The sequence below is a fragment of the Aethina tumida genome, chromosome 1 (assembly GCF_024364675.1).
Source record: "Aethina tumida isolate Nest 87 chromosome 1, icAetTumi1.1, whole genome shotgun sequence".
NCBI classification, from domain to species: domain Eukaryota; kingdom Metazoa; phylum Arthropoda; class Insecta; order Coleoptera; family Nitidulidae; genus Aethina; species Aethina tumida.
Genome location: NC_065435.1, coordinates 17,076,761 through 17,095,594, shown reverse-complemented (window position 1 = coordinate 17,095,594; position 18,834 = coordinate 17,076,761). Strand labels below are relative to the sequence as shown.

General features: G+C 29.9%; 3 protein-coding genes across 4 annotated transcripts; 1 reads left to right on the top strand and 2 right to left on the bottom strand.

The window, feature by feature from the left end:
* Positions 1 to 1,042: 1,042 nt before the first annotated feature.
* LOC109595870 (battenin-like) lies at positions 1,043 to 6,580 on the top strand. Of its 2 annotated transcripts, none has more exons than XM_049961171.1 (8): positions 1,043 to 1,211; positions 1,472 to 1,803; positions 4,318 to 4,476; positions 4,538 to 4,675; positions 5,585 to 5,783; positions 5,840 to 5,989; positions 6,152 to 6,292; positions 6,347 to 6,580. In XM_049961171.1, the coding sequence occupies exons 2-8, from the start codon at positions 1,520 to 1,522 to the stop codon at positions 6,479 to 6,481; spliced, it is 1,206 nt and encodes a 401-aa protein (XP_049817128.1). In that variant the 5' UTR covers positions 1,043 to 1,211; positions 1,472 to 1,519; the 3' UTR covers positions 6,482 to 6,580. The 2 variants fall into 2 exon arrangements, with proteins under 2 accessions (XP_049817128.1, XP_019866892.1); XM_020011333.2 differs by lacking the exon at positions 1,043 to 1,211 and adding an exon at positions 1,233 to 1,291.
* Positions 6,581 to 6,588: 8 nt separating this feature from the next.
* Positions 6,589 to 10,363, bottom strand: LOC109596563 (actin-like protein 6B). Its single transcript, XM_020012164.2, has 7 exons — positions 10,087 to 10,363; positions 9,853 to 10,032; positions 8,046 to 8,358; positions 7,782 to 7,995; positions 7,437 to 7,694; positions 7,269 to 7,364; positions 6,589 to 7,156 (listed from the first exon to the last, which is right to left on the bottom strand). Exons 1-7 carry the CDS (start codon positions 10,109 to 10,111, stop codon positions 6,989 to 6,991), a joined length of 1,254 nt encoding a protein of 417 aa, XP_019867723.1. The 5' UTR covers positions 10,112 to 10,363; the 3' UTR covers positions 6,589 to 6,988.
* A 533-nt stretch (positions 10,364 to 10,896) lies between these two features.
* On the bottom strand, positions 10,897 to 18,278 carry LOC109609391 (dual specificity tyrosine-phosphorylation-regulated kinase 2). Its single transcript, XM_020026086.2, has 3 exons — positions 17,993 to 18,278; positions 16,890 to 17,930; positions 10,897 to 15,106 (listed from the first exon to the last, which is right to left on the bottom strand). The coding sequence occupies exons 2-3, from the start codon at positions 17,850 to 17,852 to the stop codon at positions 14,387 to 14,389; spliced, it is 1,683 nt and encodes a 560-aa protein (XP_019881645.1). The 5' UTR covers positions 17,853 to 17,930; positions 17,993 to 18,278; the 3' UTR covers positions 10,897 to 14,386.
* Between the last annotated feature and the right edge of the window lie 556 nt (positions 18,279 to 18,834).

The window sequence follows — 18,834 nt, the reverse complement described above, 5'->3', positions numbered from 1 at the left end:
AGAGGGGTTTTTACATTTTCCCCTCTCTGCTCAAAAAAAAAAATACTATATAAATATTATGATTTCCAAATAGAAAATGAATAAAAATTAAAACGCAAAATGAGAATTTAGTCGCCAAATTTTAACGTCATTCATTTCTTAAAATATATAACAAACAATATTTTCTTCTATGCTATTTTACTTTAGCAATTACTTGTTATGGAGACAGTATTGGGATTATCTTAGCAGGTGTTTTATCTATGATAGTACATAACAAAATATGTGATTTACCAGTACCAAGAAACATTCCATAAATTAATATTTTTTAATTTTATATGAATAATAATATAATAAATTTGATTATTATTAAATTGTGTAATGTCAACGTACATTGGTAAAAGATTTAACAGTTAAAACACTGACTTCAAAGATCCCACGTACCTCAAACATAAAGGAATACGAAAAACCAAGGATTATGTTAAATTATTAATTTTAGAAAAAAGTATTGATATCAAAAGTTTTATTCAATTGACAAATATGCTGAGTACAAAATTACAGATAAATTGCAGGTATACTTTCGTAGTAGTGTGACAGTACTATATAAATATTATGATCTCCAAATAGAAAATGTATATAAATTAAAACGCAAAATGAGAATTTACTCATTAAATTTTAACTTCAGTCATATCTCAAAATATGAAACAAACAATATTTTTTCTATTCCATTCCGTAAATTAATATTTTTTATTTTTATATGAATATTAATATAATAAATTTGATTATTATTAAATTGTGTATATTTATAATGTCGTTGCACATTGGGACGACTTCGTAAAAGGAATATATTATTAATTTTAGAAAAATGTACTAATATCAAAAGTTTAATTTTAATGACAGATACGCCGAGTATAATATTAAAGATAAATTGCAGGTATCGTAGTTCGTAGTAGTGTGACATCCACCTTATTTACATATACACACAGTACTATATAAATATTATGATTTCCAAATAGAAAATGTGTATAAATTAAAACGCAAAATGAGAATTTACTAATCAAATTTTAACGTCACTCATATCTTAAAATATGTAACAAACAGTATTTTTTCTATTTGTTGTGCATAAATTGACAGCCAACCACGGAATTGTGGAATTATCTTGCACAATTGCTTACTACACGTGAGGGTTTTAATCATTGTCCATTCGCAGTGGCCAGGACGCGTCTCTTTTAACAGTGAGTTCTAGTTTTAATTAGTACATACGTAACTTTGCACAAAAAAATTAATTTAAAAAATAGTTGATACCAAGTATACAGTAAGTAAAAGTATTTAAGAAATGTACACAGTAATAAAAATGTAGAGAATTTTAATAAGCCATTGACATTGTCGCGCCAACCGTAAGGTTATCTTAACCGCGTTTTATTGTTATTACATTGAAGTCCGCATTAAGTAACAATAGCTCGTACGAATTGCAATTTAATTGTTTTTATCTAAGATAAAACAGGTTGGACAAGACTGAATAAATCGGACCATTAAACTAATAATGGTCGAGCTAACAACAATTGTTGAAAATGGGACCGCGAATCAAGCAAAGATAAGAAACATTCGTGCCCTCATTGCCTACTGGATTCTAGGACTGTGCAACAATTATGGATATGTAGTAATGTTAACGGCGGCCGCAGATATTATTGACAGATTTTCCGAAGAAAGTGAAACGAGTCAGGTGAGAGACTGTACCTATATGTCCACTGGAGTGGTACTTCTTGCTGATGTTATCCCGTGTCTTGTTATCAAAATATTTGGACCTTTTTTGCCATTTTTTGTCAAGTAAGTATTCGAAAATATCACTCAAAATTTATTTTATAACTTAATTATTATGCGCACTATCATTGTCCCAATTGTTTTTTTAATTATAATAGGGATTAGTTTATCACGGGATTACTTCAGATTGTCACTTTACACTTATTGCCAGTTTTAATATTGATTAAAGGGATTAATTTGTTGTAAACCAACTTGTTATGATTTATTAGAGATTTCAAAATATTTTTGATACATTTAATGTGTGTTGTTAACTCATTAATCAATAATTACTGATTAATTAATATACAGGGCGTCTAAATGAGGGATACTTATTTTTATTATTAAGCTCCACCGTAACGGAGAAAACTTAAAGTTTTATTAAATTTTTCAACATGAATTTTTTCACCATCTGTGGAAACATGAAAAAGAAGAATGATCTTAAAACTCCGTTAGAACTTTGTCATTTAAAACTATTTTTATACAGATTTGAAACTTTTGTAAATATGTCGAATAATAAACACTCTACTAAAAATGTTTATAACCAAATTTCATAGAAGAAATATGTTAGTGCTAAAATTAGTTCCAACCTTGTAGGTTTGGCAGGGGATAACTTTGAAAACCTTTTTTTATTCCAGATTCAGATTATACGTCTAATATTTATAATTTGGCTAAAACATTTTTTTCCATTAATAATAGATGACGCTATATTTAACGAAATTCAATTATTACCGATTTGTCTTGGTGAAATACGTATGCATAGGTCGTAAAATTTTCAGTTTCGTCAAATACAGCGCCATCTATTATTAAATGAAAAAAAAAGTTTTTGGACTAATTGTATAATTTTTAGACGTCGAATAAGTTACCCCCACCAACCCCACTTGGAATTTGTAGTGCCATTTTTTACCTCTGAAATACTTATGGACTATCAGCAACCTTGCTCCACTTATTAAATAAATATCAAAGTCATTACAAAACCCAATAATAAATGCAAAATATTAATATATAATTTGTAATAATTGCACGTTGCAATGATATGGACACGACACTCAAAGACTTTAATTTAATTGTCATTGATTGTTGTTCACATTATTGTTATGTCTCATTGATTATTGCAATGTTTTGCATAATACGAAAGCAATAAAAAATAAAGACTTTAAAAATTATATTAAGAAATGATAAATAATTAGCTTGACAACATTATTCATATGAAAACACGTCCTTTATCTCTGCTGTAAAGTGTATTTGCCAAAAATAAAAATAAATGCTTAATTTTACAACTGATATTAGCTGGAAGAGGGTACATATTTAACAACATTATTAATATGAAAACAGGTCTTTTATTTATGCTGTAATGTGCATTCGCCAAAAATAAAAATAAATGCAATTGATGTTAGCTGGATAATACAGATACAAATAATGTTCATGGAAATATCGATCAAAGTTATTCAATTAATTTAGATGTAATTTCGTTCGATCAAAACATTTATTTCCCTTAAAATCAGTTATTTAATTATCTTAAAAATGTGTTCGGCACAACAGACAAATGGTACTGTATTTTCTACATTAACAATTCAAATTTGGTTCAATAAAATATATTGTATTATCTACACTTGCAATCATTAACTCTTCTATGAATGTTAATTACATAAATCGTTAGTGCTTGAAGTATTTCTCGCCTAGAGAAGTCGTTAATGCTTTTAAAAACATATCCAAGGCTGAATATATATTGCAAAAATTCATGTTTATAGTAACTGTTTCAATCATCATTAATTCAGAGTCATCTTTAAGGCCGTCGTTATCAAGACCACTACTGGACACTTTTATCAACTATTTTATTGTGATAACACATGTAGGTTGTAAACGATTGATTTTATGGTTTATATTGAAGGTAATAGTAAACAATGATTTTATGCATAATTAACATTTATCGGTATTATGGCTACACGGCCCAGTGAATTCGTTGGAAAGTCAACGACTTGCTGTTCATAAAACAATATCATTGTTGAAAATGATTGATTGTTTTATTGATTTTTTATCTGTTTCATAATCCTTATTGAAAATCACACGATCCAACTCGAATATTGCGTCAATAGAGACCTGACAATGTGTAAGTTGAACGAAATAGTAAAATTATGCAATAATTGACATCATAAACCAGTAAAATGAGTAAAAAATATTAAACACCTGCTTTCCAGTTTATCAAACACTTAATTTAAACAGTTTGACCACCACCTCCAACTTACGTCTTTTGGTAGTCATTATTTATTTATAGGTCAACAATTTTTGTTGTTTGTACAAACTGATTCGTATTTATATTATTATTATTATTATAATTATATCAAGCTTTGTCTAAAATGAAGGATGTAATTAGTTATGGCTTATCTGACGTCTGCTCTACTTTTCATAAAGATCTTGAAATCACAATTAGCAAATTAAAACACTTAAGTCAACTTTTCTTTATTTATATTTCAATTTGGGGCACCCTGTATATAATAACATTATTGTGTTTGTTGTTTCTTAAATTATTGTGTATTATTTCAGTGTACGTGTGGGACTTAATATCTGTTTGGCATGCACCAGTTTCTTATTGGTGGCATTCAGTGATTCTATGACATTGGCCATATTGGGTGTTATTTTTACGTCTTTTAGTTCAGGATTAGGTGAAATCACATTTTTGCAATACAGTTCATTTTACAATAAGTAAGAATTATTAAACATGTCAACTGTTTTCATTGTAATCGATAAAATTACGTATCTTTAGGAATGTTGTATCAACATGGAGTTCAGGGACTGGAGGTGCTGGTGTATTTGGAGCTCTGTCATATGCGCTTTTAGAAGCAATTGGACTTCGAAATGCTTTACTAACAATGCTTATAATTCCTATAACAACGGCAGTTTCGTAAGTAGAATAAACAGTCTCATAATGTTACAAGTTATAACTTTTTAACACGAAGTAAAAAACAAAAAATAAAACTGAATAGTCAGTTAGTTTAAAAAAAAAAAAATAAAAATTAGCAGTTATAGAGACTGTCGATAGAAGTGAAAACTTAAAAACTTTTAGTATTAAAATTTGAAATTTCATAATGTTTGAATTAAAATTATCAACATCAATCTGGTTTTCACATTTATTGACACTCCGAGCAACAATCAATCGTTATATTACGTTTTCTCTTATCTATATCGCTGACACCTAACTTTATTTTGGAGTTTTCTCTTTCTTTCAATTTCATCAGATTGATCTTTATCATTATCCGAGGAAACCGCTCCTACCAATTCTTCTTTTTCTCTTTTTTTTCTTTTACCACCGTCTGAAGACATCTTCAGGATCAAGGATCCAAACAAATGTGGAAAACGGATATTTAAAATTTTCGTAAATTTCTAATAATAAAATCGAAAGATATAAAATTATAGATAACCATTTTGCAAAAAATAGCAAAGCACATATTTTATTTTTGACAATTTAAGTTAATAAATAATGATTTCGAAATATTAAATTTTTAAATAAAATAAAATATTTAATAAAATGAATGTCGGAGCCGTTTTCACGATTCAAATAATAATCAAACAAACTATACACATTGAACTTTTCACTAAATACATTCAACTTCACTTATAAGATATACACAGCACTATACGTCAGCTGTACAGCTACAAATATATTGCTATAAGCATGTCGGTGACGCGAACGCACGAGATTTCACCTATCCAAAAAGTGTCACTCAAAGCACACTGCGCGTGCGCCAGTCATTAGTCGGTGACCCATAAGATTTTTCACTTCAAAAGACAATAAAGAAATAACTGTTTTTAGATTTTGGATAATATTACCAAAACCCTCGGAAGGTGAAAACTCACAAAATGTCGAGATGCAGAAAGAGATTAACGCTGTTGATCTAAAAAGTCCTTTAGAATCGTTAAAAATTAAACTAAGAATTTTACCCGGACTGTTAAAATATATGATACCTGTCGGATTGGTTTATCTCTTTGAATATTTTATTAACCAAGGATTGGTAATTTATCAGATAATTTTAAATTTTTAGTTATGATTAATTAAATCGTTTTTTAGTTCGAACTAATTGATTTTAAGGATACATTTGTAGACAAAAAAGGTCAATACCGATGGTTGCAAGTCACTTATCAAGTGGGTGTATTAATTTCTAGATCATCGGTTAACTTGTTTCACATTCGTAAAATTTATATATTAGCTATTCTACAAGTAAGTATACTCGAATTGAAATAAAGAAAAAATTTCTTTCTACCTCAATTTTTAGTAATAATTTTTATATTATATTAAGTTATTTTTTGGTCAATCATTTTATATCTATTAGTAATAAAACATAGGTAGATTTAGTTTCCTATATTGTTTTTACAATTGTAGCTAGTCAACGTGGTAATCTACACTACTCAAGTTATATACTTTTACATTCCTAGTTTTTATATAGTAATAGCACTAACACTCTGGGAGGGAATGTTAGGAGGTGGAGCTTACGTTAATACATTTTACACCATTTCCACAGAGGTATATATTCGTATAAAAAAGAATCATTCAATTTATTAGTAATATTAATTTTAGGTTGAAGAAGACAAAAAACAATTTTCTATGGCCATTACCAGTTTTGCTGATAGTTGCGGAATTGCACTAGCTGGAGTGTTTGCAGTGTTAGCTCATAATAAGATTTGTGATGTACCTATACCTGATTATGCTTAATTTTTTTTAAATAATATAGTAATAATAAATGTCGTTAATTAATAATTTTCTTATTTGCACTTGGAATTGGACATTTCGATAAAATAAAAGTCAACAATACGAGTATGTATATTTATTAATTGGCACATATTTAGACTCATTGTGCAAAACATAAATTAAATAAAAACTAATCTAAATGGAAACTCAACTCTAATAGGAACCACAATATAGATATCGTCACATACAACATATATCACAAACAGATTTATAACTTAAATCACCACCAAAATTCAAAACTACCTAATTTGAAGACCAATAATTTTCCAATAAAATTATTATTAAAATCATCATTTGAAATAATATTACAATATATGGTATAATACATAAGATCAGTCGTTTACTAGTCATACGAACAAAGTATTTAAAATAATTTGAATATTGCTATAAAATCACAACCTTATAAAAATAATGTTCAGTCTATAAAGTAAGAATTAGTAATACTGAGGAATTACCATGCGCTCGAGTTATTTAGAGACATTTAGATTGAACAACTGCTTTTCCTCCTTCTTCATATTCTTGTTTGGAGACCCATAATTGCTGAAATGATCCTAACGAACTCAAAATAGATCCTCCGGTCCATGCTCCAAATTTCCTTTCGGATGCACCAGGAGCACTAATTATTTTCAATCGCATGCTCTAAAAAATATTTGTATAAACATTTCATTGTCCATTTTCAACTGATTATTGTGTTTATAAGCATGTCAGAAGAAATAGTAATTTTTACGATAATAATAAAATAATTATTTACCGGAGGAGTTTTGGCTGCCAAATCTCTATTTAACCGCTCCGTAAATCCTTGTAAATTTGAGTTACCTCCAGTCACAACGACACTGCCATACATAGCCTAAAAATGATTCAAATGCCCTTTAATCCAGTATTGTAGAGATTTATTTATGATTTGCGATTGCGTACTTACTGGTCGAATGTCAATATCACACATTCCAACACTAGTTGTAACCAAGGGGCCAACTCCTAAAATGGGTTGCTGTATTCCCGCCTTTGCTCCAACTGGATTGAATAGTGGTTCAGGAATTTTAAATCTTTCTGGACCAAAATCTTTATGAAAACCATTAGGAAACTCATAATGATTTGCGGGCATAGATTTGATGATTTCCTCATCATACAAACTGTCAGAAACTTGCAAGACAGATGACTGGAAGTCTTGCATTACTTCCTGCAAGAGTATTAGCATAATTTAAAGCAATGAATGTGTTATTTACCATCATTAATGATGTCCTTTTAGGACAGACGTACTGCCTACCTTTACCATATAGTTCATCCAAGATTCTGTTAAATTAGACGCTGTAAACCGGCGTTTCCAAACTGGGGGGTCATCAGATTTAACTACGTCCTTAGAACCAACCATACAAGCAGGAACGATTTCAATTCCCTTTTCCATTAAGAAGTTTCGACACTGATTGCTTAAATAATCTCCACCTACAGGAGATTTTACCACAGCTTGTGTCAAAACGTAACTGAAAATTTACAACTCGTAAAATATATTTACCAGGAAATATACACTTACCCATCATGGATAGGAACAGCAGATGTATGTGTAGCGCCACTATCAACTACAAGACATGTAGGCCTGCCGTTAGCATAAGCAGCAAGACTGGCGTTTTTAGCCAGATATAACGCTGGAATATTATATTTTTCGAACATTAGTTCGGCCATTTGCTCCCGTTTTGCTGGAGTAATCCATGGAGGTTCTGTTAGAAGTATTGGATGGTCTCTCGGAACTGCTCTAAGTGCGGTGTTGTAAATGTAATCCAAAAAGTTTTCGAACATATCCCAATTTTCGACCATACCCTCTTTAAGGAATGTAGAAAGTTCCATCCCTAAAAATTTTCTTGTTAAAATTAAACAATGGTTCAGTGATTACCTAAAAAATCTGTAGTAAAATGAAAAAATGTTTATAAATTTATTTAACTATCTTAATCAAAAATAAACAGCTTAATAATTTAGCAATATCTGATAGGAATTTAATGCATTAGTTTTCATATCAGTTTAATGCTTAGTGCCAATGAAACTCCCAGTTTGAATATAATTTTGTTTTAACTGTTCGGGAATCTTATTGTGCCTTTTTCTTACTTCTACAGGTAAAATAATTCAAAAATATTATTTATTGAACTATTTTTATACTTACCATTCGGAGAGCGTTTAAAAGAAGTGATGAAGAGCCCAATGTAATGTTTTATTTCAAAATAAACATATATGAATATATTATATTTATAATATAATATATTTCATTTAATTTTATTCATGCTGGATCCAAAATAATTTATTTGAATCAAAATCGATAACCAGATTATGTCGCATCAATTTTTATTACTATTAACACTCATTTTATGTAACAAATATTTTAATTTTTGTGTGAAATTATCAACTATTAGACTTCGAATAATCCATAAGAGCAACCAAGTCTTATTAAATTATATCTTATTTTAACATAGGTTTTATAATTCAATAATGAGTTATGAAAGTTGATGAAGTAAACTTGTTTTGAAGTATGTTTGACTTAAAAAAGTAGAAAGAAATAAGTAAAATTTATGATTTTTATATAAGAAAGTTGTGTTGAAAGTGGGTTCAGTACACTTTTATGAACAATATAATTAAAAAGAATAACAAAAATTATGTCATTATTATATTTAGGATTAGTTAGTTTTTATTAATTATTATTATTAACTAAAAAGCTTCTATTTAAGTCTGCAAATTTGCTTAGTAGTAGGAATATTTTACTGTCTCTGTCATGCATCATGTCTCTCTCAAAATTCAATAGGATCAAAGACTTTCCTATCGGTATGTATTTTTAGGCAACCCACATTACTAATCTGCCTGATCTAATTAATGCAAAAGGTATCTGGCATGTAGAAAAGTACTGATGGTTTATCACTTGTAAATTCTCACATTTAAATCAATTGTAAGGAAAAATCAGAGTACTGATATGGTATTAATTAAATGTCCTCTCGACGACCAATTTTAAGTTTTTACCGTGGTTGAAATATATTAATAATGCCCCATTTGATTACTTTTTTATAATACAACTTTATCACTTTAATTATTAAACACTATTCAAAATAAAACATTAACATGCACATGGAACACCAAATTATAACTGATGTTCACACATAATTATGTAATAATACAACCAATAATGTATTTAAATTTATAATTAAAACAAAAAACAAATAATTATGATATTTAAAATATCATATCTTTAATCTAACAAAAAATTATAATAATTAAAATAATAAATAATATCAAATAAGAATAACACCTCATCTTAATTTTAAAAAGTCTACAATCCTACTAGCAAATAGGATGCTCTCTACCTTGTCTTCGGACATGGATGGCCAAAACTCCAATATTGTAATTTTGTTTGGGCGTATCATCTTCAGAGTCCAACCAAACACCAACAGTGGTTGGTATGTCAACTTTAGGACTGTCTTCGCCGGCATAACCGGCACGTAAGGTGTTGTGTCCAATATCAAAAACAAGGGCCCCAACTTCGTCTACAAATAGGTTATACTAATGATAGTAAATCATTGTTTGAAACTGATTCTTACCGCCACCGTAAACTGCCCCACTCATGTTCCGTTTTTATTCGCTAATACAAGTGTTTTGGATGATTCAAAACATAATTTAATGATTATTTAATTTATCCGTCAAGATTCTTGAGACATACATATTTTGGGCCGGTGCATGTCAACAGAGCGGCTGCAAAGGTAACTTAACGTTGGCACCCTTGCCCATATGTTGACGATATACGGGCGCAATGGCCTATAGATATCACCCCCGCAGATGACAGCCGCCGACGATTGCAACGGCGCCGACGACATGTCTGTTTCACTTGAGCGTCAGGCAATTGGTACTCTGTGCGCATGTCTGTGAAAACCCGATCCCGATCTATTTCAGAGGTACACGTTATCTCTGTCAGTTACATTCTAGTCAAATACAAAGACATGCGCTTATATAGAGATCTGTTGTCAAGTTAGTTAATAGTCTGTTGGTAGGTGTTCTGTGGTTGATTGTCTGCAATACAGGGGGGTAATAAAATTTTTGAATTTTGAATGGGACAATGCAGATGTCAGAAGATATAATTCTGGATCTGATAATATTGTAGCATATGTTCACACTGTAAAATTGTTTTATCATATCATCATTAATTACTTACATTTACCCTATGTAAATAATTAATAAACGTTATTATACCGATTGGAAAGCCTTTGACCCTACTGGATTTTGAGAGAGATAGCATGCATGACAGAGACGGTAAAAGATTCTCACTACGAAGCAAATTTGCAGACTTTTACAGTCTCGTCGTGCATGATCTCTCTCAAAATTCAGTCGGGAAATCGAGAATAAAATGAAAACAATTATAATAAAGAAAGATTTATTGAAATCCTATTAGTATGATATATAAACATGACATACAATCACATAATTGCTAGAATTAAACAGTTAGTTAAACTTAGCTGCAAATAAATAAAAATGTTATTGACTGATCTAATTATACAATATTTGATGGTATATGCAGTAGATGATTTGAAATTTGATGAACAATTATTTAGACAACATGAATATTTGAATAGTTAACTCATCAAAATAAACAATTAATCATATTTAAGAGCAGTCTATGATGTTCGTCCTTAAAAAATAATATGTAAAGATCATAATATTATCATTTGTGAAACAATACAAAATAAGTAACATTAAAAAGAGATCAAGCCCTTACGCAGCGCATACGGCAGTATGGGGCCAATTCAATATGTACAAAATGAGCACAACAGGCCCCTAAGTTCCTTACAATAAACTACAAACTATTACTTAGAAAACTAACATAACTAAAAAAATCACTAGTAAAAGCTGAATTATACTTTATTCAGTTAAATATTCCAACCGCAGTCCATAATTTTTTGTTATGTTAATATAATTTTATGCTTATGAAGAGATCATAATATAAGATTGTCAACCCTTCAGCTTTTACCTTATGAATTGTGCAGTGTTCATGTAAAATTACTTAAAATTCATACTAGGAAACATATTAAACAAATAAAACATTACAAACATACTACACACCTGCGTATTGCATAAATAATAAAATATATCTAAATATTTATAATTGACAAATCAGTAGACTTCTGGCAGTAAGGATAGATTTTATTTTAATCAACAAAATGAATATGAATTTTAAGTAAATTTAATAACTTTTAAATTAATATTGTTTAAATGAACTAATAATGTTCAAGCATGCTGTTTGTTTTGCAACATATACTCACACATTCATACTATGCTATCATGCTATCAAACTCCGATTCATTTCGAAATAACAGTTTCGATAAAAATAATGTGTCACACCTCTTGACCGCAGTCAATATAAAGCCAAACTCATTTATTTTTAAAGAGTATAGCAGTCAGTTTATGTACATGTAAAATCTACTTACAGTGCAAATTAGTAATACAAATTTCATTGCTATAGGCACTATCTGAACACAGCCAGAAAAGATAACAACAAACATAAGAAAAACGTCAATATTAAGCAACTATCACATACGCAATGAAGAAATTATGCCAAGCGACACAACTATTTACAAAGGTCTTAAATTAGTATCTCATCAAACACCCTGTATATACAGCTTATAAAATTATTGACAAGTAACACTTTAATACCAAAAATCGGCAGGGTTTTCACTCTTAATAACTTTTTGTAATTGCTCAATTTTCAAGCATGTTAGAAACTATATGTTCATGTTATCAGATATCCAGATAATGTTTAGAAGAGTTCAAACCCTCATCCCTTTAATAAATGAATTTATTTTTGTTCCTTCTAACCTATTTGAAATTTCCAGATTGTTTTTAATTGCAGTATCTAGATAGTACTCAATATATTTACAATTAACTGTACAAGTACTAAGAAACTTTATATATTATCAGTTCTTGTATAGTTAACACAAAAGAAAGTTACAATATTAGTACCATCTAGATAATGTGTATAAACTCCAATAAACAATTTTTATCTTAAAATATATTAAAGTTAATGCAGTTAAATTATTAAACGTCTCTAAAATTGATTAAACAAATTTTAAATTTCATATAAATTGACTTATTGGAGTTCAGACAAATACAAAACAGATTGGTTACTTGTAAATAACTACTAAAAACTATTTGAAACTGGTAGAAATGACATATTTTATTTATGTTCATCATAATCTCTACTGGCCAAGTTTTCTATAACTAATTTTCCCTCAGACTCAAAATTAAGGTAAAACTTAAATGTTGTCATCTAATTTGTTTGTACAATCATGTCGAATTCATCTAAGTAACCCATTGAATTGCAACAAAAACAAAAAATAATGTGACCACTGCTTTACATTAGATATTTTAGATATACTTTGTACAATTTGTTACAATAATAACTAATTAATTAAGGTTTGATCAGGCAAGCAATATCAACAAAATATATAAATTCTGTTCAATTCTTTCTAATAGTAATAGTTGACTCCAAAATAGGCCATTCATCAGATCAAAATAGTCGTTGTCAAACTAAATATATATAGAGTACTTTAAATTTCTTTAAAATGTTGTACTGCACACAGAAAGATTATTAAAAAACACACAGGATTGAAATAAAATATTGCAATATTTATAAAATATAAATATACAATGTATGAATTGAATAAATCTTTTATATTTTTCATTATTTATTAATAATAAATGCAAAAATAAATTGAGCAACAAATTCATTTTAGATGCAAAAACTAGAATTTACATATTTGGTACTAAAATGTCATTGTACATAGGCAACATGTCAACAAACATGTATATAGTTTTTCAATTAAAAAAATCACAAAGATTTGTCCCAGCTCAGACGTCATTCTCTTCCTCAACATTAGCTAAAATGTGTAAATTAATTCGGTTCCTTCTAGCTACGTGTAGTCAATATCACTCAAAATTTTACACATTTATTGACCTAGCGACGTTAAGGATTAAATAGGCAGGCAATAAATTTAGTTTATAAATGACAAATGCATAGAAATTGCAATAAATCATAGATTCTACTTTTTACACATTCATGTAGATAATTTTGTCAAATGGAAGTTATGAAATAGTTAACGTAATATGTAAAAATCATATTTGTCAAAATTATTTAAAATACTCAAAAGCTTCTCAGAATCATCGTTAAATATTAAAATTTGTGGTATTTTAAGACATATGGTCCTCTGTCAGTTTCAGAAATTACTTCAATTTAAATAATGCTCCTTTAATTAATTATTTAAACAAGAAAAAGGATAATATAACTTGAGATACCACTAGTAATTTAAGATTATTATTTACCGGTGATTTTGGAACGCCCCTAATCAAAAGTCACAACGTTTGTCACAACGATATTTCAATACTATTTGGAAAATACCGAGAAATTTATGTTTGTAAAAACATAGGACGAATTTAAAATTTGCTAACTAAAAGTAAAAATTTGACGTGTATGTATCACAAAAATGAAAACACTGGTGTAATTTATAATATAAATGGAAGGTAGGAATAAAAAATATGATATGATACTTTCATAATTACCAGTGATAAATTGTTGTTATGTACATATAGTTCTAAAAAGCAACAGACTACACTTGTGGGAAAATAACTTCTACGAATTACAAGCCTAAGAGGAAAAATGTTGATGAGACATGAGTTAAAATATGACCAATAAATATCAAACATGAAAAGACAACACAGATTATAAGGACAGACAAAACAGCCAGATATTAAACTTATCATAACACTCCAACACTAGTAAATGTTCCACAGTCTCACGATATGATTTACTAAATTCTAACTTATATGTGGGCATTGGGGAAGTCTAAAAGTTGGCTATGTAACTGGAGGTAATTTTCCGGAGTGAAGTGTTGCGGAACGATCATCACTTAGTTGTACACGAACCTTGTTACTGGTAAATAATGTACTACTTGTTGTTGAGCCTGAACTAGATTTAGGGGTTCTTTGGCCGGTAGGTGTGTTCCTTTGTGCACCGCTGCTATTTTGTTCAATTTTCTCGTTCGGTGGTCTCGGAAGTCGCCTCCTTAGCCATGTGTGCCTCAAGGCTAGTGCCGGTGTCATCCTGTTGTCGGGATCCCACTCCAGGCATCTTTCGATGAAATCTATGAACCACGGATCATCGCATCCTTTCAAGGCGCGATGCAAATCCTTCGAACCTGGCGGTCCTCTTGGTTTACCTCTTCGACTCAAGCCGCCGCTCAGAACAACAGTACCATCTGCTAAGGTTGAACAAGTGCAGTAGCGTGGTATCCCTTTGGAACTTATAAAATTCTTTGCACGTTTTGATTCGTCTAACAATTTTTGAGGGGGCATTCCTAATAATTCCATTATACAGGCTAGCTGATCTGCTTCGTCTTCGCCGGGAAGTAGAGGAAAACCAGTCAATAATTCAGCTAAAATACATCCTAGTGACCACATATCGATGGGCATTCCGTATCTAGCCCCTAGTATCACTTCTGGTGCTCTGTAAAATCTTGACTGAATGTATGTGTACACACGATTTTGAACGTAACAGGACGAACCAAAATCTATTACCTAAAAAAGAATAAAATCAAATCTTTAAAATGTTTACCATTACCATAGTTACAATTAAAGGAAACAAATACAGTTGTATATTTTGTTTTGTATGTGACAACAATATGTCACATTTATGATGGAATCTCCTTATACCGATTGAAAAGTCTTTGATCCTACTGAATTTTGAAAGAGACATCATGTATGACAGAGACAGTAAAAGATTCCCACTAGGAAGCAAATTTGCAGACTTTTAATGTCTCTGTCGTACATGATGTCTCTCTTAAAATTCAGTAGGATCAAGTGGTAGCTTTACAGACATTTTAGTTAGACCATAAATAAATTTTTTAACAAAAAAATTAATAACTCAAAAACTATTGTGTTTAGTTACGATGTGGCCGTTTTATTTATAATTACATATAGAATTTAAGAATCAAAAAATATACAGGGTGTTTCATTAAAAATAACAAAGTTGATGTCACTTCCGGTGAAACCGAAGTTGAAATTTTGTTCAAAATATACTAGAAACGTAATTTTAATTATAACTGCTTTAAAAATTCAAATCTAATAAATATCTAATCTAATGAATAAGTTAAATCACCAGTATATTATGAACCCACAACGAAAGTACTGAGAAAAGTTGTGGACTATACTTTCTTTACAATATACAAGAGGATTATACTTTTTACCCCAATTATTATACAAGAAGAACATACAAATTTAATGATCCTTATTTTAAAATAATTATTAATCTTGAAAGCTGTTGATTAAAATTTTGAGTAAGAATGAAATATTTTTTTCTCTCTCTTTACTATACATACTAATATATTATTCTAAGAATAATACTTGCATACCATTTATAAATAAAATAAGCCTAGTTTTGCCTATGACAAATTAGTCAATCCTAAATCACTTTGACTAGTTTTGCCTAAACAAAATTAGTTCGACGTGAAGTCTGCCTTTGCATATTGATTAGTTAAATATCGCGATACAGAATGTTATAAATAAATACGTCTTAAAACGAATATAGTATATAGAAAATTAAAAAATGGCCAACCTTAAATAATATTCAAATGTAAAACGGGGAAATTGGGTACTAAACCTCACATTAGGATACACAAGAGGATATATATTTGGAGTTGTTTTAATATCACAATATTTATGAATATATATATTTATATAAATATTTCAGTAATTATTATTGCACTTACTGATTAATATGTTATTCTAAAAATTATACTTAATTATATTTATAAATAAACTAAGCCTATTTTCACCTATGGCAAATTAATCAATCCTAAATCACAAGGAAAAAAGCTAAATCGAAACTGTAGCTCTTAAACATCAAACTATCTATGCTAATATAATTTAATTCTAAAATGAAAACTAGTAAAAAATGAATTGTTACTTTAATAAATAATAAACAATTTAATAAAATAAATCTGGTTTTGCCCGGAACAAAATTACTTAACTAACTAGTTTGGCCCAAGCAACAATAGATTGGCTTGAAATTGGCTTTTGCATATTGATTGTCCCAATACTATCATATAGACTGTTGTTAATAAATAAATAATTATATTGAAAACTTATACAATGATGAATATACATAATGAAATATTCTTATAATAATATTTTCCTGACACCCATGTTTCTACAGGAAGTATATAACAATTCAATAGATAAATAATCAATAACTTATTACTAATAATTATTACATTATCATCAAATTGATAGGAATATCATACCAATAATTTTTTGATATGTACACAAATACAACCCATAGAATAAATATTAAACTACATACCTTAAGACCACTTCTGCCCTGCTGTTTCAATAAAATGTTTTCTGGTTTCATGTCGCAGTGGATAATTTTATTACGATTTAAGGCATCCAGACATTGAAGCAATGAATGGCTGAACTTCCTCACAAGTTGCAAACTAAATCCTTGGAACTTATTTTTTTTTATGAGTTCATACAAATTTATAGACAACAATTCAAATGTTATGCACATATGATTTCTAAATGTAAATGAATCTAACATGTGAATAATGTTCATGGTGTTGTCTTTGTCCTGCTTGCGGAGGTGCTTTAGGATGCGTACTTCTTCTTGTGCTTGTCTGTGAAACCTCTTTTCATTTCTCACCATCTTGAGTGCAACATGCATATGCTTTTTGTGGTCGTACGCTTTAACCACTTGCCCAAAAGAGCCTTTTCCTATCACTTTAAGCACTTCATATCTATATGCTACATGATCATGAGGAATATGGATATAGGATCCCTGGTCATTATCATAATCACAATTGTTAGGATTACCAATAATTCCTGGTCGTTTTTTGGCATTAGCTCCTATAAAATATATTTGGGGGTAGGTGAAGATTTCGTGATGTTCATATGGGGTAAGTTTGTTCATATAAAGTTTCATTACTTGGTCAGGGGTAGCCACCATGGTAGTTTTAGTTTGGCAGTCCATGGTGGTAACTGCAGTTGTGGTGGGTGGCTTTACTTGTACAGAACTTGTTATACTACGAGTAATGTGGGGCTGTACACATTGCAGTGCACATGAGTTCACTGATGAGAGCTCAGGTAACCCTGCTGAGTTAGCTGAAGATGCTGTGGATGCAGCCGGTGGACTCTGTTCCTTCATGTTCTTTAGAGGTGGCAAACTTGAACCACCCCCTTCTTGTATATATGAATGTGATGAGACTGGAAATAGTTGTGTACGGGACATCGGCATTTTTACTGCATTTACCAGTATAGCACTAGACATCTCTAGAGCATTGCTAAATTCTTTGAGGTTGATGGCCAACCATTAGATAGAAATCGTCCACCCGTATCCGTGCTATATCTGTAAAGATGTAAAGAACCAAATCATGCACCACTCTATTTTAAGTAGTTTTTGCCACTTACCATTTGATGAAACCCCAAAATTCATTCAGTCTTGTACCTGTTCGTTTTTCGAAACAGTTCTCTTCGCGGACACTATATTAAACTTAGCCACATAAATGAATCACTCATTTTAAACCGTGCTTTTTCGTGCAAACCCCAAATTTCTTGTATTATTTTCCTTATTTCAACATTTTCATTGGAACAAAGGAGTTTTGGTTATTTTACAGCCATATTTTCAGTCAAGTCAACCATTGTCAACATGGATTATAGACTCGCAATCTTCTCAATGCATCAACCACTACAAAGATGTGGCTGCTGTCGCTGTCAAATCCTTATCTCTAGTAAATTGTGCTAGATGGCGCTGTTTAAAAAATAATGCCAAAATATTTATATTAACGTTCCGTATGTTTTAAACGAAAGTCAAGTTAATTGTAAATGTATATGTTGAGGTAAATAGTCCCTTCTCTAGTTTTGTCCAGACAGTATTTGCTAGGTTAACGACTATAGACAGGAACTTCCGTTCTACCCTATATACACACGCTCTGTGTTCCGGTCATATAAATAAGACTTGGTTCCGGTCTAACAATGATTTATTCAATATTAATTATAAAGCGCTCTCGCAAGACACACGTTGCATCGGTTTTAATTCCAAAAAAGGTTCGTATCCCTCTTCTTTATAAAAAATTATTTATTTTTTTTTATCTTATCTGTATACTACAACTACAAATCAAATCGAGAAACATTTATAATCTTTAAGTTCAGTTATCATAATTATCAATTATAGTAAATCAGTTTTTTGCGTATATGTGACTATCAATTATTAAAAATTAAAATTGGAAGTTTAATGAATCAATTAGTTCTGG